Here is a 24369-nt window from a genome sequence, read left to right on the forward strand (position 1 = left end):
CACTTAACAAAAAAGCAGCTTTCCCACAGAAGTTAGGGATAGCAGGCTGTCCACCTAACACCAGTGATTGGCACAATATCCTCAGAGAATCTTGTGGTTACAGAACTTGAGCATTTCTACAGCTCAATCTAGATGAAAAAAAATATCAAAACGTTGTTTATCATTTCAACAAGCTGCTTGATTCTTGTGCAAAAGAAAAGTACCATCATATGGAAAGCTACCTTTAAAAAAAGGGGGGAAAATAAAGATCATCCTAACCCTTCTCCCTAGCTATACCACACTAGAGATCGCACAAGCCTACTGTCACTCCTTTTGCTCATAGGCCTTTGAAAGAAGAATTGTCTCTGACATATCTTCTTTAGCATAAGTGAATGCCACTTCTATAAAATAAGTTGTTAAATGAATCCTTTGGAACAACTTCACCATCTGCACCCAACTTTAACAAAAACTGATGAAAGCAGCAGCGGAATCGTGTTAAACATATAATAAATAATTCACATACAACATGTTAAATTACAAAGAAGGATTAAATTGCCATTTCTACAACTTTTTATAGATTTAGCAAGTTTCTAATCAGTTTTATATCAACAGCAGTACGTATGTTCTTCATAATAAATTTAACATTGAAGGACTGTCTAGAGGCATTATTTATAAAGCAAGAACCACCAAGTGAGCATTACAGCACTTCAACAAATGTTTAGCTTTTTTTCCAGTATCTGTTCTCAGAAAAAAATTCAGGGGTTGTCTATCCACTTGGCAAGAGTCCTCCTCTTCATTACTCAGGAAGAGTTAACGTCATGACCTCCAGCTTCATTTTGAAATACTGGTTAAACCGAACAATTGCATACCTGGTCAAAGGGAGAGAGACATTCCAGGTTAGGAACAGCTAACTCTTCACATGACAGCAGCAATGCAAAGTAGGACTAGTCAAAATTCCACTGACCCCAGCACCCTGTTTCCAAAATTGACTCTTAGCAGCTGCCAAAGGAAGAAATTAAGAACAGAGCAATGATATCACAGTAGTTCCTTACCACCACCCCCACAATCCCAGCTTGCAAAAGAGATGCTGCTCCAGGATTATCGAAGGTAGTGGTTCAGTGCTTAATTGTTCTTAATGGACTGTCCAACAACTACAATGCCACAGAAATCTTATCTTGATTGCTAAAACAAATGTGACAAAAGCTGACCATTTCTTGGAGTTTATCACTGGTGTTTTCACTCCATCTAGTGGTGACTGCCAGGTTCTGTAGCCTCAGATAATTAGGAATCCACATGGTTCTTTTTCACAAAAATGACAAAATTAAGCCCAGTAAACTGACTTAGTACAAAAAATTCTGAAGTGGGACCTTTTGCCATGTAAAATGATTAATTTTATCACCTTTTTCGGTCCCCAATGGAGAAATTAATTCCTCTGCTTGTTGCCATGAAAGACCATTTTAAAATGGCCAAAGACACAAGTATCTACCTGAAACAGAACTTAACATCCACTGGTGGTACAAAGAATCTTTAAAACAAGAAGACCAACGTCCAGGATCAACACCCCATGCAATAAGTAATCAAGCTCTTTTATACTAGATCTTTGATTCTCACTGATAGAAATGTAGGTCTTGCATCTGACAGAGAGCACACCTCACTGACCAACTCCAGCTTTTATGCCTTTGTCTCCTCAGCAAAAAAAAACACTTAATACCCAAAACCATTATGTTCCTTGCCTTGTAAACCATGTGTTTTAGCACAGGGGCACAATTTTCAGCAACAAAAAACATTGACAGACAGGTTTTACAACCTTGTTTTCCCTTAAAAATGAAGATTTTTTTTTTTGTATGATCACAGAGCTCAGGTGTGTTGCTCAGACCTCAGTTTCTGATAGTCGGGGTGTTGGACTAAATGGCCCCACAAGTCCATTCCACCCTCCAGTATTCCATGACTGCACATAGCAAGCACACTTACCCTAGAAAATCAAAGTCAATGGTGGAATATTTGGCTTGAATAAGAGCCCACAATCCCCAGAAGAAGTGTGAAGCCTGAAAGAAAAAAAATTAGCAGCAAAAAATTAACCTTGACTTAAATCTAACATGCAAACATCTTCTCACAGAGACAAAACTTTACCTATAAGAGAAGATCAAAACCCAATCTTTTAGTAAAGTTATTTGATCTCTCTTTACCAAAGAGATTTATAAGCAGTATTACAGAATTATTCACAAGTAGACCAGGAAATCCATTAGAGTGTAACTCCTCGTGTAATTTTCAAGAAAAACAATGTTGCATTTATAAACTATGTCACCCATTAAGTAGATGGTTGTATGACTATATACACCACGCTAAAAAAATGCACAGAAATATAACTACCACCTCTACTGCTGCTAATTAAATTTCTATTATTCCACATGTATTGAACTCCACTGCAAACAGGAAATTCCTTTTGAATTTTCAATTACATCCTTAGACCTCTATAATTACACTCACTTTCACTGCTGACTCGGACAAACAGACATGCAATGCTCTAAGAAAACCTCTAATTCATCAGCACTTACACGAATTTCTCATCTCTTCCAGACTGACTTCCATTAGGAGTCCAGAGAAGTAGTCTGGAGGCCTCTGTGCACTTTCAGATTGGAAGTATGGATTACATTAATGATATGGCTGTTAATATGCTTCAAAATGAACATGTAATGGCCATAAGCCATGACAGTGTCTTTGTGGAAGACATTTCTGGACACCCAGGTTGCAAGTGACAGACTTGGAACTTCAGTAAATGACTGCTAATATTCATTACCTAAATGGCTTCCTGAAGCTTGCATGCAATACTTTACCAGGATTTTAGTAGACATCCATGGATGTACCTGAAAGCACCTCAAACAGCAGCTAATCTGTGTCCATGTGGATCTTGTAACTCTAGTTCAGATTTCTGCACTCTAGTTTTTCTTACCTCTAGTTCAACTTTTTTTCCAAGTTTCAGCACTTTGCAAGAGAGTTGCAGTTCATCATTTTACATCAACATCCATTAACTTTATGTCAAGTTTTCCCTTAACAAAGCTTCCCACATGAGCTGACACAAGAGCCACACAGTGTTTGTGCATCACGGGTAGTCTATAGGCAAGTCCTGACCTGTTCCCTAAACACAACTCTAGTCTCTAAAACATTACCATGACCATTGTTTAAAGCTGACAAAACAGTGCTATATATTTTCAAACAGACCACCAGCCTGCTTAAATGCAGCTCTAACTTTCCTAAATGAATGAGACAGCTGAATTTATCAGCAATAACTAACATTTTAAAAGAAAAGCAGCACACAAGCCATTGTTTTTAAAGCTTCTTTAATAATCGTCTTCCTGTTAACTATACTTCCTCACTATAACCAGTAGGTTTTGCCAGAAAACTCAGGGTACTACAGTAATAGAGATGTGCTTGAATTAGTAGGAAAGAGGACTAAAATAAGGCCGAAGTGACTACTTTAGCCTTATTCCTCCTACAAATAGCTGGGAATGTTACTTTTCAGAAGAAAAAAAACATACAAGCACTTTTGCTGAAACATTTCCCATCACGTCATCTAGGCAAAACAAGATCAGCAAGAGACTCTAGAGTGACCTATTTATCTGCAAAAGAAAAGAAATAAATACAAAATATTCTAGTTTAACAGAATGTTATCTTATTTTTAAAGCTTATATCTCTTCATGAAGTACTACCTTGTTCTTCTGTCTTCCTACCATTACAAGAAAGAGTGCAACAAGGACCCACCATAAGCTGTGGCCAACTTAAACTTGCCTGACCAATTAACAGCCAACAGACATTCTCACTCAAAGCTCATCTCCTTGTTTTCTGAATGTGCAGTGCCTCCTTCACCAGGACTGTTCTACAGATATTATTTAATATGCAACTGAGAAGCAAGTTTCCACAGAACAGCAAAGTTTTATTTCTTATGGAAGCTTTCTTTACATGACACAACACTAAAATTCAAGACAATAGCAGCTACATTTGTTCAAAGAGTATCAGGTTTCCCCGCATCATTTCAAATATTCTAATCAAGTGTTTCTTACTTACCAGTGCAAACTGATTGACTTGGACATACAGAACTTCAACCTCTTTTTCACTGACTTCTGTACCAAATCCTTTATATTCTTTGTAGGCCTCAAGGTAAGACCTCAGCCATTGCTCCTGTAATTTCCTGTTGGGATAAAGGCTGTAGTCTACCTCATTTACTCCTAGTAAAAAGAAAAGAATCCCATTAGAACCTCATTTTGCATAAAAAGACCATTAGAAACTATTTAGTGCTACCATCAGTAGCCTGTTACTGTACCCCTTCCCAACCCACAGGCACAGATGGATGTGGACAAATAACCACATTTTTACTTTGACCTGACCTTATAAGTTATATGTTGTCAAGAATTTCCCACATATAAATCAGTGTTGCACCTTACAAATTTATGTTTACAGCTAGACAGAGTCTGCTTGCATGTTGGGATTCAACACCTTGGGCTTTGAGAAAAAGCATTTGCTTTATGAAACAAAATCCCCCAAACAGATCAAATATTAGATATTTTGTAGGAAAAGAGACTTGTATGCTACAACATCCCAAGCCAAATCCAGATGCATATCCAGTTATCACTAAGCTCATGTTTGAAGAAAACTTATTATGCATCTGCCTCTCTCCTCTACAGGGCATTAGTAGAATTAGGAGCTCATAACCCATTTTTAGCCTATTTTTCTTCCTATACTGAAGGTGCTTAATCACAGGCTTCAGGCAATCTGCTAGAAGCCCTAAACCTTGATCACAGTTCACTTCCATTATCATTCCCAGTGAATTTGGGAAGTCTCATTAATTCTTATGTTATGAACATTTCAATCCCATAACACCTAAACTCTTTTGTGTGTTAGATACACATAAATTTAACTTAAAATAATTCAAATTTTTACTGGATAGATAGAGAATAAAAGTGAAGCACAACTGTTCTTCATAGGCAAAAAATGTATTAGTGTATTTATTCTTCTTACTTATGTAGTTAGATTTCAGAAGTATAAAATGAAAAAACAAGCTTGGAAATATAATTTTGTAAAAGAATTTAACTTGCTTTCCAAATGTTTAAACTGCCAATTACACAACTCATATTACCAAGCACGCACTTTTTTTTTTTGTTTGTTTTAAGTTATCTAAACTTAACATTGTTTGTGAAGGAACTGGTAGACTAAGGCTCTTCATTTCACCACAGTGTGCCTTCCACCTGCTCTAATCATTAGGTAGGTTTTCCCTGCTGGCTCATGCTCTGAAACACAGCAGGTACTTGAGGTCATTTCTCCCTTATGTAGTAAGTGGAATGGGCATCTGCTATAAAAAAAAATGAACTAGTTAATAAATTAATCTAAAAAACACCATATTCCTAAAATTCCACCTTTTTCCTATATCAGTCTTAGCCTTTACTTCTCATTTTAAGTAAAATGAGCCATTACTTAAGGCCAAGTACTTAGTGCACACACACAAAACCACCAAAAAACATAAACCTGCCTTTTGGCACTGTGGAATCACACAGAATATTGTCAATACATACACCTCTAATGTGATGCCCACAGTATTTCACTACAGCGGGTTCTCTGCTGTGTCACTCCACAGAAGGACAGGGTAAAAGCTGTGTGTTCTGAGCTTATCCAATTATATCAGAACTTAGGACAGGATGTTTCTATTTCTGGGTCGGAAGACCTGTAAAGGAAGGGCATAACTGGCCTGCAAAATGAGACATCGATACATTCTGATACCATGAGCTGACAGCTGTAAGCACGCAACCAGATACACAAACAAAACAAAAAAAAGAACGCACAAGAATGGGTTTGTTGGGGTTTTTAGTAAAAAAAAAAAAAAAAAAAAAAAAATCAGTGAACTTTTGCCTCCGAAACCCAATTCTTACCTGCAAATTCATTGAAGTGATTTCCAATGTCATAAGCCAGGTAGTTGTACCCGGAGTACTCATAGTCTATGAACTGCACATCACCTATGAGAGAGACAACAGCAGCAACATTAGAGCCCAGATCAAATCAAGTAACAGCCCTAATCCTTTGGTGTCCTTGGAAGATTTTTGGGGAAAACAAACCACAGACCCAGGTGTATGCTCTCAGACATTTCAGGGTAAGGCTGTGACTTCTACAATGAGATATTTAAAGGTAAATATTAATTCAGGAAAGCTCTTAAATTTAGATGGCAAAATTATCTTTGCTTCAAGTCTGAGTAGGAGAATTTCAATTTCAACTTCTACCACACGAGGGCCTCCCTCGCTCTCCAAAGGAGAAGTACAGTAGCATATCCTTTATTTAAACTTCATGTAGAAATAGCAGATCAATTTCTCCCTGAGGTAAAATAAAACAGTCCTGTTACATACAAATGTGTGCGTAATTCTCACACAAATGTGCAGCCACAGTGGTCTAACACATTGCAACATGCTGATACTTCCTGCTTCCTCAAACATTCCTACAAAGGAATTCTTAATTGCTGGTTTTTTAAGCTGGATTCAAGTAGCCTCAAGAAGCCATCAGACCATCATAAGGTTCCCAGTGCTACCAAACTATGTAGCATTGTTTAAACAAGGGCTGATAAAGCAGCAAAACACAGCTCCAAATGTTTCCAAATTATGTTTGCCTGCAGTGAAGCTGGGGAAAATGCATTGAAGCTGCTCAAGAATGTCTACAGCACATAAAACAGTCAAAATGTAAATGAGATGGATTAGGTAAAACTAAAGCTCTGGTATTTTAAGGGAAACCAGAAAAATTACTAAAAAAAAAAATAAAAAAAACCAAAAAATGGAGCAATGGAATGCTTCAATGAATCTTAACATAAGATCAGCTTGCACTAGAACATTAAAAAGTAAAATCCTACTTTCTCACTGCTATACTGAAATGAGTATTTGTCACCATTGCACTCTCTATGCTTTTTTTTATTACTACCTGCATTATTTAATTAGCAAAAACATCTATTCCATTACAATGAAAAATCTTTTAACATGACTTAAAACTCTAGGCCAAAGAGAAAAATCAAGAACAATGTTAAAATTAAATACGTTATGCATTTCCTAGACTAAGGATTTTACTTGTCTACTATACTGCCTCCTTAAGATTTAGGAATATTGTACATCTCAAAACAGTTTTACCTGACCAACTTAGCACAAGAGAAGTTTGTTAGAAGTGTTCTTTTCAATGCAGTTCATCTTTGCCATTCTTGAACTACTAACACTATGTTTTCCAGCTGGACATATCTTTTTGTCTAAGCATTGAAAATGGAAATTAAACTCTACAACACAAACATAATCACAGTCACAAATCCTCCAGGTCTGAGTTCACCCTTACTTCCACTGAAAGAGGGGCTCACTTACCAAGGTTATGTTGTTAAATCTTTTAAGTTCTAACAAACCAACAGCCCTGCAAAATGTCAAGCTTCTTCCAGGAAATTCTGTTGGAAAAAACTGAAGTTCTCTAGAGCTTTGAACAAATCTTACAGCAGCTGCAGGCAAGATCTTACTGTCATAGATGAACTTCTGCCTGACAGATTCACAGGCTTGCTCTTCCCATTGGGTCTCCAGTGCTGCTTTTCCAAACAGATTCCTCCAAAGTTACAAGCCAGTTTAAATTCCAACCCTGGCTACACAACTGATCTCCTGAACCCCTTCTGCCCCTCAAACATTTAATACTGCTTGTATTAAGAGAAGGTTCTTTTCTTCCTTCCTCACACAAAATCCTAACACAGCAGGTAAGAGTCTGCTAGTAAAATACTCACATAAATTCTTAAATTTTTTTCATGTGCAAATTTTACCTAGAACATCCCTACATGCCTTCACGAAATTTTAATTACAGCTTTGTTTTAATATAATTTTAAATACTTCCAGAGAAAAATAATTTTACATACAAGGAAAAATTGAAGATAACAAGATATGGGTGGGGCTACTAGGTACTGTCCTCAAAAAGCAGGAACAAGGGCATATCCAGCCCTAGATGGAGAAAACTCAGCAAGCTCCCATTTGCTAAGACAAAAGTTCAAAGCAAAAAAGGCTTTCCATTTATACTGATCCATTTCAGACTCATACTACTGTGAAACTCGACCTTTTAAGTTAATTTCTGCAAAAAAGCTAAAAATAAAACATGCATAGTTCTTTCTGTGGAACTGAAAGAAAGCAAAAACTGAAGTTTGCTGCTTCAAAAATGTGCGACATACAGGTACTTATATGTATACATACATACATCTACCCTGCTTTAGAAAAAGCAGGAGAAAATTTGCAGTCCTTGTTTACATAATCATTTTATTTTAAGATTTACTGCAGTTCATATGAGAAAGCCACTTCTAAAAGCTACGGCTTACATTACTGCTTTAGCAGGTAGCTGTTGTTCCAAGGTTTCCAAAAGGTATCCACAAACTGCACATCCCATCAATATCCCTGAGAACAGGCAGTTCAACAAGAGACACTGCTCTAAGTGTATTTGTGCTTTATTGAAATGAGAATATTTAGAAACAAGCTGCACCATCTCTCTGGGGAAGCTACTGCTATTGTCAGGAATAGACATGTCACAGGTGTGGAATACTTCAAGTTGAAAGGCATTTTTTTCCCCCAGGCATTTCCTAGGAGAGACAACATGCAACACACCCCTCAAAAACCACAGAAAGATACAGAATGGAATTCATTGTGCTCCACATCCATCTGCTAGATCTGCTCAGGGTTCTGACAGGTAGGAGGGTGAAGACACTGCTCCTAGCTGCTTTTCCTTTTTAATGGTTTAATAGGGAAAGCACTTCCCTTGTCCATGTCTTGGCTGTAGTTACCACAGCTGAATGATGTATCCTGAGTCTGTCCCATCCTGCTCATCATCAGGAGCCACTGAGCCCCTAGAGAACACCTTCAAAGACAAGGATCTGTGCTAGGAATGTACTTGAAAATTCACAAAGGGGTTATGCACCCAAAGGATAATTTTAGATATAAATACCCAAAAGAGTTCTACAAAACAAAACAAGAAACCTTAAAAATGCCTCAGTCTTCACGAGCACTGAGCACCCACAGACTTCTATCAAAGATCATAGAAAACATTGGGTAGGCAGAGGGAATAAACAGAACAAAATTATCCATCTACCTACACACATCTCCCCGCCAACTGATTTTCATATATGCAAAAAAACCGCACACAGAAACAAAAAATAATCTTGATACTTGATCTTGTTGAATAGCAAGTACTAGAGTACTCTAAAAAAACCAAACCTGTTGTTTTAAAATTCCCAGGTCACACTGAAAAAAAAAAAAACAAATACAAAAAACCAAACAAATTTAGGAGCATCAGGACACAAGCTCTATAAATAAGCAGTACCAAACTTCAAACATATCTCGGGTATTCTTGATGTCAAAACTGCGATAAAAAGCAACGTGAACTATATCCTTCAAAGGGTAGATGACAGTGATAATTGTAAGTTATGTAAAGCAACACTTGCAGATTTTCATATCCTGAGTAACTGAGAATGGACATTAACAAAACAGCAAGAGGCAGAGTTCCCTCAGCCACAGCAGGAGCAAATTCAAATCAGATGAGTGAAACTCCATTAAATGAAGTTAACACTCAACACGCTCTTCCAGGCTCATAAATAAGGACAGGAGACTGACTTTTCTTAAAAGCAGTATGTGGCATGACTACGATTTTTCTTTCAGGTCTGAAAACTTTATGTGAATTTAATGCAGAGCACAAGTCTAAGGCAAAGCTCAGGAACAAGCCATAGTTATTCATACTTCATTGGACACAAGTCCTAATACATCCTGAGAGTCTGTAGCTCAAACACACACCCACACATCTCCCACCCCCCACTAGTAAATGGGCAAATTAAGCACTCAAAACCAAAATTATAAATACAGTATTACTACAACAAATAAATTAGGTTTTCTTTGTGGCAGCTTCTGAAAAGCCAGACAATACTACCAGTTTTCCACAAGTTTTACTGAGGAATAAAGGAAAAATAAGGTAGTTAATCTAGATAATCAATTCTCTCTTGTTCTTAGTGTCACCAAGGTCTTTTGGATACACACAAGTGTTTCTAGATAGAAGAGTAAATTTAGTCAGAGCACTGCATTCAAAGCTGTTAACTACTTTCAGAAAACATGATGCCAACTCCTAGTGAAGCTCATCTTTTAAAAGATTATATTTTGTGCTCTTGCAAAATTACTTTTATACCAAGAAAAGCTTTTGCTCTGCTAAACACAATTCCAGTCATATATGTTTCTTTACAGTTAAAGCTAAGCTTCCTGTTTATGCTCTGTAAAAAGTGTGCTATAAAAAACAGCTTTCAAATGACAATCATCCTTTCCACAGATGGCACTGAGGTTTGGTTACTATGAAAATGGTCCCTGCTGTACCCACATTGCAAAAACCTTACAACACAGTGCACATACACTATTCAAACATAAGTATAATAATATATTTACTTCATATTTCCAAGTGTTTCCCCCAGCTGTTTACAGCTTGCTTGAAGCCCAAGTGTTTTACACACCTTCCTCCTCCCTACCCAGCCTCCCAACTCTAAACACTCACATACTTGTTACTGTAGGATTGCTCACAATTGATGCACTACCAGCATTGCTTTTTTTTCCTCCATTCTTTTTACAAAAAGAAAAAAAAACACAGCATTTAGTTTTTAATTAGGAGCTTCAAGCCTATCAACCACAATAGTGAAGCTTTTAAAGGAATTCCTCTGATTTTTTCTTTTTGCTGCATGGTTCTTCTATGAAAAGTGACTATGAAAATTATTTTAGTGGGTCTGCTCTGGAATGCTGAAACTCAAGGTAATTTCAGCACTAAAAAACCCCACATGGTAAAAAAATTTATTTTTGGTACTACAGTATCAAAACTCCAAGTGTGCAAGAACACAAATCTGGTCTTACACCTTTCATGCTTTCCCCCTTCTCTTTTTAAGCAGAACTACAGTTCATAATTGAAACTCAGTAAAACCACTCAAGCTTGGTACTGAATTAATAGAATTAAAAATTTATGTTAATAGCATTGTTAGGGTGCATATACACATAGGAATATGTAACTAAAAGTACTAGCAATTCCCTTCAGAGGTGGTATTACTCAGAGGGAAACATATACAAATCACCAAAAGAGTTTATTTCCTCAATTCACATGGTGATGCAGAAATGATGCAGAATTCACACAGGATGCAGAAATGCATTAGCACATACAGCCAATTTTCATACTAGAACCAGCACCAGCTTGGTTTTGTAATTCTTTGTCTTTAGTAGTTAAGGCACATAACTTAGATGCCAACAATCTTAGTTAACTGGCACAAAAATATGCAGCTACTAGAAGGAATATGCCGTCCTTATTTCAAAAGGAAAACTTCTAATCTGATTAGTCACATTTAGCTGAGCTCATATATTTACAACAGCAGGAAAACTGTATTTTTACTGTACAATGGTCATGTTAGTGTCAAAAATTTGCCTTGTTTGTGTTAATACATGATTAATTCACTTAGTAACCAAATCCCAAACCACTAAAATCAATAAGCTGTGGGTTTATATGAAAGCTTTAAGAGATCCTAATAATATGAACTACAAGTTAAATGTATGGTAAAAGAAACAAAAAAGTAATTCATTTTTGCCAAAATGTGTGCTGCCTATAACTGTTTAAACAAAGCATGTATTTACCAAAAAAATATTTTAAGATGTCTGTGTACCTCATGCAGAAAACAAATTACTACTGAAAGTAGTAATTAATATCATTAAGATATTTCATTATGAAAGGGTATTCCCCACAATCACAAACCAGAACAAAACATTACAGGAGACAATTTTCATGTTATTTTCCATACTTGCACGATTTTCTTTTCTTCCTAAAAGCTTTATACAACCAGAACAGAATTAACATTCAGTTACATACTTTGAAGCCCAGGCATACAGGCATACTGGGGATTAACAAGTTCATGACTTCATTAAAGAAAAGCAAGGAACATTGATTTTCTTTCTCTATATAGAAGCATAGAGATGAGCATTAGCTAATTAAGCAACTTCATATTTGCACAGGCGTCACTACCATTACACGGGGTCGTAAAAGCTGAATCTAAGTTCACCTCAACAAGTGACTAAAACAATACCACTGATGCAGCACATGCAATTGCAGCACAGATAAAGCCACACACTACTCACTGTTTAGTTCAACACCCACCTCTTTTCTTGTTGTAAATAATATTCTTACACAGCAGGTCGTTGTGACAGAGCACCACTGGTGATCCTAAATTTGACAGTCTTTCCTTCATCCAGGCCATCTCCTCCTGAAGAACTTGAGGACTAGGAATGTCACTTAAGAACCTTTTCAGGAATAAGGAACTAGAGTTAACATTTAGTACTCTGTATTCCATATCAAGCATCTGTAATGAAGCATTTTTCTCTACAGTCTTACTGCAAAATATTTCAACAGACCCTCTCCCGAACCAGGGCATTCTTTCCCAAGACAAAACAGCAGTCAAATTATAACAATTTCTCTCTGTCCTACCCAGAAAACAATTTTCTGAACATTATCTGTGCTGCAAACATAACATTAGTCCAAAAATCAGGAGCAGAACATGAATACACTCCCACACATTTTAAAGGTGCAAAGATTAAAAGTCTTACTGCATGAATTTCATTCACACTACAGCACTTCCTCCAAGAATACACAACAGTATTAGGTACTATATGTATTTACACTGAGGAAATTAACACTAATTTTTAGTCTAGTCACAGTATACCCTTAAATAACCATTTTGTCCTCTACATTTTCAGTTACCTATTCATGTTCTCTCAGTTTTCTTCAGAATTTCATTTTGCAAAAGTAAAACCACTTTACCAGAGCATTTTTTAATTACAATGCAGCAAGAAAGGCCTTCATGATTTCAAAATCACACAGAGAATACTTTTAAGCTGGAGTCTGCTTTCTGAGCAATGTGAATTCTGACAATATTGTACAAACACAAATTCCAGCAGAAGGAATGTGAAGTCTGGAAAGAACATGATGAAATACTCACCTTTTATTTACTTCCCCATCTGCAAATTCTGTGGGTATGAGAGAGAAGTATTTCCCCATTTTCAGCCACAAATTGGATTTAGGGATCCATCCATTGTGTGCATGAATAGTATGGATTTTAGCAAGCTGTCTAGCTATGAGCCTAAAAAAAATTAAAATTAAATTAATGTTATATTCAACTGAAAAATTCTAAGAAATACAGCTCAGGAATTCAAGGAGGATTTAAACAAGAGCAGCACAGCCATAGGGTAGCACATTCCAAGACTCAGAAACTCATTAGGATTTTTACCTGTGGGAAGGGGGAAGGACTGGACTTCAGTTACAGCACACAAATTTCACCTGCATTTACAGGCTACTCTCGCTTGTTTTTCAAAGTGTTGATTTAAATTAGCTGCTATCTTTAGGCAAATTTAAGTGCACACATGAAAAACTAAAATCTTAAGACATCAGCCCTTTCTGTTCACTGCTAACAGTTTAAAAAAATCACTTCTCAGTGGAACTTTCTTGTATGTATTCACAAAAGGAACGTCTTGGACACAATTGGAAGTACTTTAACCAAGTCCAGCCCCCTACAACTCAGTGACCTCTGTAATGGTAATGTGCAACTGTGAAATACAACAAACAGACCTTTAATGAGTACAGTCTTCTGTGGATGCATCAAGGATCATTTGTCCAGTACTGAAATACCATATCTAAGACAGTGTGATCATCAGCTTAGCACAGGCTAACAGAAACACATATTTCCTGCTCAAACTCAACTCAAAAAGTCCTTTAGAGCAGGCAGAACTTCATAACTGCACAATGAAATTATGAGATTTAAAAAAATAAATTTTTAAAAGCTTACCTGAAAATGTCTGGATTGCATACATGCTCTGGATCCAGGGCTTCTCCCTGCATGAACTCATAGCACAGGCCATTGTTAAAGGTGCAGTAGAGCTGAGGTGCACAGCCATGAGCCTGCAGCACACGGAAACTCTTCACCTCCTCATCCCGATCCACCAGCAGCTCAGTCTTGTTCCCATAGATCCGAACTAGAACAACATCATCTGTTATGTCACCCACGTAGCAGCCAATCAATTTATTGGTGATTCCATCAGTGAACAGCTGAAAGGCAAAACATGACACAGTAAGAGACTCAACTCTGCATCTTCAACAAGCAGGAAGAGAGTGCCGAGTCATCCTTCAGTTCCCAAAACACAAATGTTTACTAGACCGAGCATCAAGAAAAGAAATCTTTAAGACAGAGGAATATCATGAAGAAAATACTTCAATACAAATGGGGGGGGGAGCGCAGGGGGTTTGTATTTACAGTCATGTCTCTTCTTCTACTCTGTGCCCTCAAAACCTTCTTTCTTAATTCAAAAAGAGTAAACCCTCCCAAAAAATAGCCTCACAGTAAAACAAGCAAGCAGCAAAAAGTAGCTTCAAACTGGATAACATAACATTTTTTAATTCTTAAGAGTAATGAGGTCAGAAAGTCAGCTGAAGAAAAAGAGAAACCTATTTATCAGAATCCAAATACTAAGTGTCCAATGACAATGGTTTGATTTCATTAATTGCTCATGTCCAGTTACACACCCTTTGATATGACTTCTGCCTCAAAGCCCTAAGCGAGCCCAGAACAAAAATACTGACAAATGCAATGAGCTGTTATGTGCCAGACATTACTCTGGGCCATAATATTTAATGAAAAAGTGTTTTTGCTAAAAACACACACCACCAACAAGAAGCGTATCTACAAGCATGACAATTCTTTATAACCTTGGACAGTTGTGGAGAGTTTTGTTATGGGTTGGAGGGTGGGAGGTGTTTTGGGGGTTGTTTTCTTTGTTTTATAAAACAGTAAAACAAAATTCAGAAAGTTTGACTTCTATTCCCCCTCCCCCTTCATGATATAGCCTTTATTTTGAAAACTATCACTCAAACACAAGTGACAGATAATTTCCAAATCTCAGGGGTTTCGAAAAATTGATAATTATGAGCAATTTTTTTAATTACTAAAGAAAAAAATAATCTTAAGTTAGGTCATGTCTCCTGGTTTAGGAAAAGATGAGACTTCTACAATAGATGCATTTTAGCTTGTATGCCTTGCTTTCCCCAACACCCCTAATTTGATGAGGTCAACAGATTCATCAATAAATGCAGAAGAGAAGTGGGGAAGTTTCAGTTTTCATCACAAATTAGAAGAAATAACTCAAGCTCCTGAGGAAAGATGCAGAAGATACCAAGGTATTCTATTTTCTTGAACAGTTACACTCAATCTTGAACAATAGGTATAGAAAATTATACAACTTTCATCTAGATAGAGCAACCATAAATTCAAATAAAGCTCCTTATAAGGCCTCTGACTCAAAATTAAGACGTTACAATTTATGGACACATTATTAGCTATTACTTTAATAACTCAGGATGAATAATGAAGAATGTTGAACAGTCTTCATAGTAACTGTTACAATGTTAAGCACTGCAACTAGGAAAACTAGTCTCATTTAGCTTCATTTAGTTTCATTCTCGGCTTGAGCAGAGTTTCACGTTTTTGAACAGGCAGTACTTAAATGCATTTCAAAATGCTTGCAAATTACAAATTACACCCTTATACTACAAATGCATCCATTCAAAACCTTCCCAGTCATAAGTGTGTGGCTACAGAACTGTTCAGGTGAGGAAGGGAACTCCTGTGATCCTCTAGTTAAACCTCCCTGATCAAGCAGGGCCAACTAGAGCCAGCTGCCCAGGACTCTGCCCAGGGAAATCTCCAGGAATTCTGGAAAATTTATCACCTGTCTGGCAGCATGCTCCAGTGTTTGACCACCCTCAAGGTAAAAAAGTGCTTTCTCTTGTTGAGATGAAATTCCACACATTTTATTTTGTGCCCATTGCCTTGTCTGTCACTGGGCACTGAAAGGAGTCTAAATGTCTCTTCAATGCCCCCTCACCAGGTTTCTATACATCTAAGATCACCCCTGCAAGACTCCTTTTTTTCAGGGCCAAACATGAAAGGTCCTGGGTCCCTGATGTCCAGGTCCTTCTGCAATCTTCATGAACCTTTGCTGGACTTTCTCCAGTGAGTATATGTCTTCCTTCTACTGGGGAACCAAGAACAGGACACAGGCACTTAAAGATGGCAAATCAACATACAAGTACCGATTCTCATACCTTTTATCATAAACCCAGAATTAATTTGTCAAGTATGAAGAGTACTTTCATGTTGAGCTGTTCAAGTTGAAAAGTACCTTGTCTGCTACACTCAAAAAAAACTTCCAAAATGTAGTTTAAAAGAAAAAAATGTATTATGAAAAAGATCTCTGATGTCATCAGAAATAGTGATACCAAAAAAAAAAAGTTAATACTGCTGATGCAAAGACACAGTAAGAATTCAAGTTGTTATGCTGTTGAACAGACAGTGCTGGGCACATTACACCTTCTGTCATAGGTCTATTATCCCCTTAAAACACATTTCATTAGCACTAATAAAAAGAAATCTGCAACAAGGAAATTGGACTCCCTCAACTGCTAATTTAGGAACTCTACTTATTAGCATCTATTTGTAACATGCTGCTACAAATAATTATTTACACCCAGGAGCACTTTAGCTCTTGCTTCTTAAAAAGGCAGAAGGGTACACTTACTTTTCTAGTTACATTATTCAAAGTAGACAATTTCCATATTCCATCATAAGAAAACATCTAGTGTTTACTACCACCAGTAAAAGAACATAATAGTCACTCTATTCTTTTATTCAAAATGCCTTTACCGTTTAAAGAATCAGCTTAGAAGGCCTTGCCCAAAACATAACCTGAAATGAAGCAGAGCAAAACAGTTCTATAGCAAAAGCATCAGTTGAGCATCAAAAGCAGAGAATAGACTGATTATGTGGATCAGATAATCAGTAAACTATCAAGGCAGTGTGGAAGAAGATGGAAGAATCTATGGAATGCAATGAAAATAGAAAATTCTGGGAATAAATAAAAAAATTACAGAGACAGAGGTTAAGAACACAATGCAACACCAAAAACCTCCAGCAGCAAGACCCTGATACTCCTGTAATCCACAGAAGGTTAATGACTGTGATATGTGCTTATCACAGTTTAATACATACTTTCAAATGTGGTGATATAAAGGTAAAACCAAATTCAGAAACATTTCCAGAAATTATACTGTGCACAATCAGATCCAGCTTGAATACAAGGCTTTATAGAAAAAAAGGAACTGATTAATGAAATGCAGATTTAAGATGAGAAAGCTACAAATATACTTAAGTTATTCAGGTGTCAGAGGGCAGCACATGGTACAAACATGACAGGCCGAAGGAATCCAGGAAGAGCAATTTCAACCAGGACATGAAGCATCTTTGAGCTTACCCTAAAAGCATTGTTATTAGGCTATTAGATTCCTGGAAAGGCATATGATGCATATGCTCCCATCTAATAAGCAAGTGTGTCATGAAAAGCTTCTATCTAATCCCATTGTTCCAAGTGTTCAAAAGAATGAGAAGAATGAAAACAAAACTGCAATTGTACGTAACAAGAATGAATAGACAGAAATAAAAGTGTCATGGGGCAAAGTAGAAAGTACTTATGACTCAGAAGAGCTGATTTTTCTCTTTTAGACTGAGTTATTACATCCATAGGTGGAGAATGCAGGAAACAGCACTGTGGTGCCATAAATACAGAACAGTGGCGTGAAGTTGCAGCATAAATAAGTAGGAATTACCCAGATTGTACTGCTGAACCCCAGACTGACTTTGAGGTCTCCAGAAAGGAACAGACTTCAATAACACGCTTCTTTAATGCTCACAAAAATTTACACTTTATATTGTAAACCTAAGTTGATCTCTTTTTCTGGAAAAGTACAGTCTACACAGACACATCCACACGTATACACATCAAGAACCTTCTTTCTTGAAACAAGGCTAGTTATTTCTCTCTCTCTGCAGCTACTCATAGAAGAAGGCCAAAGTACAACTACTGGAAAATGCCTTGGGTAAATTCTCACATGATCAGCAGGGCTTACAGGAACCTCATTCAAAGGTCTCCAGGCACTGGAGCCATATCCTCTAGCTCATTACACTCAGCAGGTGAAAGTCACTGTCTGCATGACTGAGGTGGCCAGATGACCAGGAGCAAGATCATTTGGTATTAAAAACACTGAGACAAGCAGGAAGCAAGCAATTTTGCTGCTAAGTTTGGCCAGAGGCCGGACTAGCAATTTTTGCTGAACTCTTGGGGTGCTCTGCATGACAGCAGCATGGAGAAAGCAGTGCTTGGAGCACACATAGGGCTGCTATAACTTTTACATGGGTGTTTTGGGCTACCAAACCATAAACACTTCAGCTTCAAGGTGCATGTGGATTTTGTTTTGGACAGTTTTGGGTTGAGGGCTGGATTTGATGAAAATGCATGGTAATAAGTGAAGGTTTTTGGTGGGGGTTTTTTGGTTGTTTTTGGTGTTTTATGCCAGAAAAAAAATAAATTACTTCTTTTTCACCTTGTTTCTGAAGAATATTCTTCTACCTGAAAACAGTCAACATCAGGTAACTAGTTAACACTTTGAAAGTGATGAATTTGCTTTACAAATTTTGTGATACTGATAAAAACAGCTACAGATTTTCAAATAAAAATAGTATTTTTAAAAGAAGCTAATAGGAAAGAAGCCTAAAACTTTATTCTAAATCAAATAAACAATTTGCTGTTCCTCTCCCTGGAACATTTTGACATTAAATGCCTGGAGAGGGAGAGGCAGAGGGACAGGAACTAAACTGTCTTGGATTATTCCTTTCCAACATTACAAGCCTGTAGCATAAATCATATTCCTTTACATGGACTCATCCAAGATGTGCCTAAACAAATATTGATTCTCTGTAATTTGAACCCCAGTCATCAATAAACACACCTCTATCGTGCACAGCTGAATTACATCAGGCACATATGGGCATATCACTTACATAAAAATACCACTACAATTTCTCCCCACACAGACACCACAAAAACCTTTAGAAACAGGGGATTGAGCTTCATCAGAAACTTAAAAAGACTGGAGAAACCAACCCAGCCTCCAAGGACATCCAATACTGCTGGCATTTCCCACTTACTGTGACATTGCACTCAAGGCACACCTCAAATTACAGTTTTTCCACAAAACATCACAGTAATGCAGCCCATCCTGCAGCTCACTTTTCTTACTCTTTTCCTCACTTCTCCATTTGGAGGTATCAGCAGTTCTCTGTGGACTCAGTCCTTCCTCTTTAAGTGGCTCCTGCTTTCCCAACTGCTGAAGTGGGTGATGTGCCAAAACCAGCTGAGCAATAAACATCTCACTTGAAAAATGTTACAGCACTGAGATACAAAATAAAGTTACTTTACTTTGTTTCCCACAGACTAACACTTTCAATTATTTCAATGCTTTTAAACCCACGCTCAGTCTGTTTAAATAAACTAAAAAGAATATTCCAGCAAGTTCAGAACTCTGAACTAAATTGTAGTTTGTTTTTAAGAGAATATCAAGATCAACACAAGCATATAAATTAGATCAAGAGCCAGAAAATACTGCCTGAAGAAAAGCTACTGAGTGCAAGACAGGATGAAAAAAAAAAAAATCAAAGAAACAAGGACAAAAGCTAATCTGGTAAACATAAAAGTAGGTGGGTGGTGATTTCACTGGTGAAAGTACCATTTGTTATAAGCCTGAGTCCATCCCATTCACATTTCATAGCTTCAGGAACAAATCTTTGCAAATCATAAAGTGTTGCGGTAATAAAATCATGCAAAGTGTTGATAAGTGTGAATATATGCAAATCTCAGGGGAAAAACAAACAAACAAGAAAACCCCACAAAAACTACAGCATCAGAAGGGGAAAAAAATAGCAGGGCCCAATTATTTCAGAGACTTAAAAAAGCAAATGAATCCAATTTACTTGGAGATGATAGTTGTTTGGGGGGGGGGGGGGTGGGGGGGGGCTTAGGGGTGTCTTTATGAAAAATTTAATCCCCTTTGCAAAACAGATTCTTTCTACCTCTCCTCAGATTTCATCCAAGACAGAAGCACCATTTGTCAGCCTAGAATTTTCATGATTTTAGATCTTGGAATGATTCTTCACCAAATTTTTTCACTTATATATCATTCTGATCGACTCAAAAAATGGCATAAATTAATACTATTAGTATTAAGCCTTTTCACCAATAAAAACAGGCAGCCTTTATCTTCAACACTAAATATTACTTCAGAATGGTAAGAAATACTGATTTTTTTTCCTGCGCCGTAATATTACACTGCAGAGAAGAAATTGTCTGTTATCCTACCGAATCCTTCTTTGCCACCAGACTTACGAGAGGTAGACAGTCATGGGACAAAAGAATCCTGAATCAGCATTACTGAAGTGAACATTGATCTTCCTTGAATTGCCATGAAAGAGAAAAAATAAGGAATTCATAAGGTGGACAACAAAATCCAATCTGTGTGTTTTTATATTAGGAAGGGTAATACAACCTCTTTTAAAGAATTAGAGCAATTATGTTTTTATATTTCATTAAGAATCATGCAGAATATAAAAACTGGAGTGCCCACTGCCAAAATTCAGGCAGGTTACAAAACTCAGAAGCCCTGTTTTGAGTCAGAGGAGCATTTTAAAAATAAAACTTTAAAACCTGTTTCTCATGTTCATAACAGCCAATTTCTGAATTTAGCAAGCAGTGAGTTTTTCAGCAGAAGTTTCGGGGAGAGAGACCTCCAAAGATGCATCCCAACCAGAACTACTCAACACTGCTATTACTAAGAAAACAGCCATTCCAGAATCAAAAGTGACTACTGCAAAAAGCAGAGAAAGGAAACCTCAAGAATACAGGAGTTAGAAAATGAAGCACCCAATTCTATACAGTTCCTAGAATATTTTCAGTTTACAACCACACAATGCAAATGAAGATGAGTGTTTAGACAAAAAAAAAAAAAAAAAAACCAAAAAAAAAAAACCTGTTTCTCCCTAGCAATGTAGAGTAACTCAAACATTTGCACTGCCCTGTAAGGTCAAAAATCACATATAACTTGATATAAATGAAATAGCTGTTTCCATTTCAAAAAGTAATGGGTAATGCTTCTGATGTTATAGCCTTTCTATTTTAAGAACTAAAGATTTCAATTATTTTTATCTTCCACCCTACATTTGTGTTTTATGCTACAGTGTAAAAAAAATTTAAATCTTAAAATATATTTCTGATTTTACGTACTTAAAAATCCTAGTGGAAGTGAGGATTAGGCATTAACATATACTAAATGCAGTTTCAAAATTGTTTAGCTGACTAAACAAATTAATACACAACAGTAAATGTTTGCAAGAGAAGTTAATTAACTTTCTCAAATCAAACTCTGGATTCTTCAACTTCTTACTAACTCTTCTGACCCAAGAATTACTAAGAGCAAAGGTTGCAAATGGAAGAGTTCACCAGAGGAATCAGCAGTTCATTAAACCTATCACTGTTCTTTGTCCATTTTGCTGTTTCAGCTTAGTCAGGCGTATTTTCACTCTAAAGGGAGGACTCCAGGGCATCCTGCTGTTCACTCCTTGGTCTTCACAAAAAGAGCCACCTTTCATTTCAGCACCTTTCTGTATTTGATGCATGTAAAACATGCACCTGTAATTGGCTGTATTGCCATCACTGCTGCTGGAACCTGTTTCAAACCACAGGCATCCCTGCTTGTTACACTCTCTCACCAGCTTAAATACAAGCTAAAGAGTTAAAAATAAAAGGCCATTTGAAGAGCTTTGTGAATAGAATGTTCTTCTGCTGTTTAAAAGGGAAACACCAAGCTGATAAGCTGTGTTCCTAAAGTAATTTGTTTGAAACTAAACTCAATATATCATCTAGACAGAAATCTCTAATCTCAAATAGTAATCTACTTCAGTTTTGTGTGATCTGTCAAGAGTCCCTGTTCCACACCGATGGCACTGATATTTTTCATTCTGTTGTTTCTTGCAAAAGGAATGGTAGAAGGAAGCAACTTTTTTTTTCTTAAATCTTCTACAACTCTTTCCAAAGGATAGAGTAATCCCTCCTTAAGAGGATAATATTTTTCACCAACGATGAATAAAAGAAAGAAAAATATTCTGCTGATTAGTTCAGCAGCTCCCTGAAGAGGAACTCCATAGAAATAAGACACCTCCACGTAACAACAACTACTGAACTCAGTTGAGCATAAAACAAAATGCTCAACTAACCACAGGCTGAACTGCTATTTTAGCCAGGCAAATTGGCTAAAGAGTTTTTTAAGTCCAGGGGGCCATGTTAAGTATATTCTAGAAGCACAAAAGCAGCCAATCCTCCGGCAGATGACTCGTCGTAAGTACGAATGACTGCTCACCTAGAGAGCACCAGAGCGGTCCTTGCGCCAGGAGCAGCGAGCAGGGCGTTACCGGGGCTGGTGCGAACCGACACCGCCAGCGGACACCAGACGGACATTTATTCTGTTTCCTATTACAGGAAGCACCCGACAAGGGCTCCACCGCCCGTGGGAGCGGCCCAGGCCGTCAGCCCCCTGGAATGCCCTCCTCCGACGGCCTGTCCCTTGCTCTGGCCCCGGTTTACAAGCGCGCCCCAGCCAGCACAGACACGGCCAGGGTGACGCTCGGGAACACCTCCTCTTCCTCACCTCGGCCCCGGCTCTCGAGCTCTCCCTGCCGCTAACGCGGGCAGCCGAATTCCAGGGGGGAGGGCGTGGGAGGAGGAGGAGGACGAAAGCAGGCGGTGGGAAGGAAGGAAGGAAGGAGGGAGGAGGAGGAGGAGGGAGCCGGGGATGCTGCCGCGCCGCCCCGCCCCGCCGCCGGGCCGCCTAGCAAATGGGGCTCCGCGCAGGGGGCTGCGGCGGAGAGCGGGGGAAGGAAGGAGGGAGGGAGGGAGGGCGAGGAAACAAGGCGGCAGCTCCCCCGCACAATGGCCGCCCGCCCTCCCCCCCTCCTCGCCTGCTCTTCCTCCCGCTCCCCGCTCCCGGGCCCCCGCATCCCCCGCGGGAACCGGGGCGCGGACCCCGCCGTACCTGCAGCGTCACCTCCTCGGGTCTCCAGTGCGGGCGCAGCCGGCGCAGGAGCTGCAGGGCGCCCTGGCGATACCCGGGCCCCTCCCGCTCGCTGACGGTGATGTCCAGTTTGGGCACCTCCGGCGAGCCCGGCGGGACGTGGATGTAGTTGGACATGACGGCGGGCGGCGCGACACGGGAAGACGAGAGCAGGCAGCTCCCGCTGGCGCTCCCTCCGCGGCGGAGCCGGCAACTGACGGGGAAATTTCCACTTCGGCTACCGATAAAGCGGCTCCACCTCCCCCGGCTGCTACGCGGAGCAGCCTGGGAGAGCGGGCGGAGCCGGGCCTGCCCTGCCCTCCGCCCCCCGCCCGTTCCCCTCACCTGCCGGCCCCTTCAGCGCCCCGCTGCCCCCCCGGCATCCCCTGACCGCGCTGGCCCCGCGCCCAGGCAGGGGTTTAACCAAATGTGTCCGGGGCTGGTGAGGGACAGCGGGCGTACAGGAATGCGGGGCCGCCAGCTGGTCCCCATCCTCCTGCAGTTACCTGCTGCCTTCGGGTTTCTTGTCTTTAATTCGCGTCCCGGCTTTCGGAACCCCCCACCGCCCGTCCCCTTTTGTTTGCGGTCCCCTGCGGGGCGCGCACCTTGATCCGCTCCTTCCACGCAACAGTTACATTCCTTCATTTTTCCCTCTCGCTTATTTTATGCTGGAAATCTTGTTGCCTTGAAGTTATTTTCGGCGGAAGAAAAAGAAAAAAAAAGGAGCCCAGACTACGCCACAGTTTGTACCGACCAGGAGAAAAACAATCCATCTTTTTTTAGAAATATTTAGATTCACCCCCTAATAGTCCCACGAGTACATGCCTCCTTTCACGTTCTGTGATCTTCCACGTAGGAAACACTGAACAAGAAGATTTTCTGTAAAAACAACTGAATTGAGTTAGATGAAGACACAAGGGCTATATAACCAGAGTAATGGTCAGGCTCTCCACTGAAGAGCTGTTACTCTAAAACGCAGACCTAGGTCAGGGGATCTTTAATCTTGGCGTTATTTTCCGTCTAAACTTTGATTTGAACCAAGTATTTAAAAATTTCAGAGCCAGGGATCTGTCTGTGAGAGCTCAATAAATAAGTTTTCCTTCTTCTGTATTTTAAATTAAGATTTAATGTTTATGAGTTTATGTTATTACATATGTGCAAGTATGTTATTCTACATTAATAAGATTTTTCTATCAAGCGTTAAAGGGGAAGGAATATTGGGGTCTGAATCAAATTTCAAATGCCATAATATTTCACCCATTTCTTCCATTAGCCCATTTTACTTTTTCTTCTTTGAAAGTAAGGATATTTCGAAATTTAAAT

The 24369-nt window shown here is 38.7% G+C and overlaps 1 protein-coding gene across 2 annotated transcripts; it reads right to left on the minus strand.

The window, feature by feature from the left end:
* ETNK1 (ethanolamine kinase 1) lies at positions 1-23184 on the minus strand. Of its 2 annotated transcripts, XM_062490877.1 has the most exons (8): positions 23029-23184; positions 13850-14109; positions 13007-13147; positions 12169-12311; positions 5898-5981; positions 4042-4202; positions 1951-2024; positions 1-848 (listed from the first exon to the last, which is right to left on the minus strand). In XM_062490877.1, exons 1-8 carry the CDS (start codon positions 23182-23184, stop codon positions 776-778), a joined length of 1092 nt encoding a protein of 363 aa, XP_062346861.1. In that variant the 3' UTR covers positions 1-775. The 2 variants fall into 2 exon arrangements, with proteins under 2 accessions (XP_062346861.1, XP_062346862.1); XM_062490878.1 differs by lacking the exon at positions 13007-13147.
* Between the last annotated feature and the right edge of the window lie 1185 nt (positions 23185-24369).

This window comes from Cinclus cinclus, chromosome 4, assembly GCF_963662255.1.
Source record: "Cinclus cinclus chromosome 4, bCinCin1.1, whole genome shotgun sequence".
NCBI classification, from domain to species: Eukaryota; Metazoa; Chordata; class Aves; order Passeriformes; family Cinclidae; genus Cinclus; species Cinclus cinclus.

Excerpts from the sequence above, each read along its gene's own strand:
- ETNK1 (XM_062490877.1), bottom strand. The coding sequence starts at position 23,184 with ATGTCCAACTACATCCACGTCCCGCCGGGCTCGCCGGAGGTGCCCAAA. Across the intron at positions 12,312-13,006 it reads GATGGGGAAGTAAATAAAAG|GTTCTTAAGTGACATTCCTA; the intron begins GTGAGTATTTCA and ends ATTCCTGAAAAG. Across the intron at positions 849-1,950 it reads ATTGACTTTGATTTTCTAGG|GTATGCAATTGTTCGGTTTA; the intron begins GTAAGTGTGCTT and ends CCCTTTGACCAG.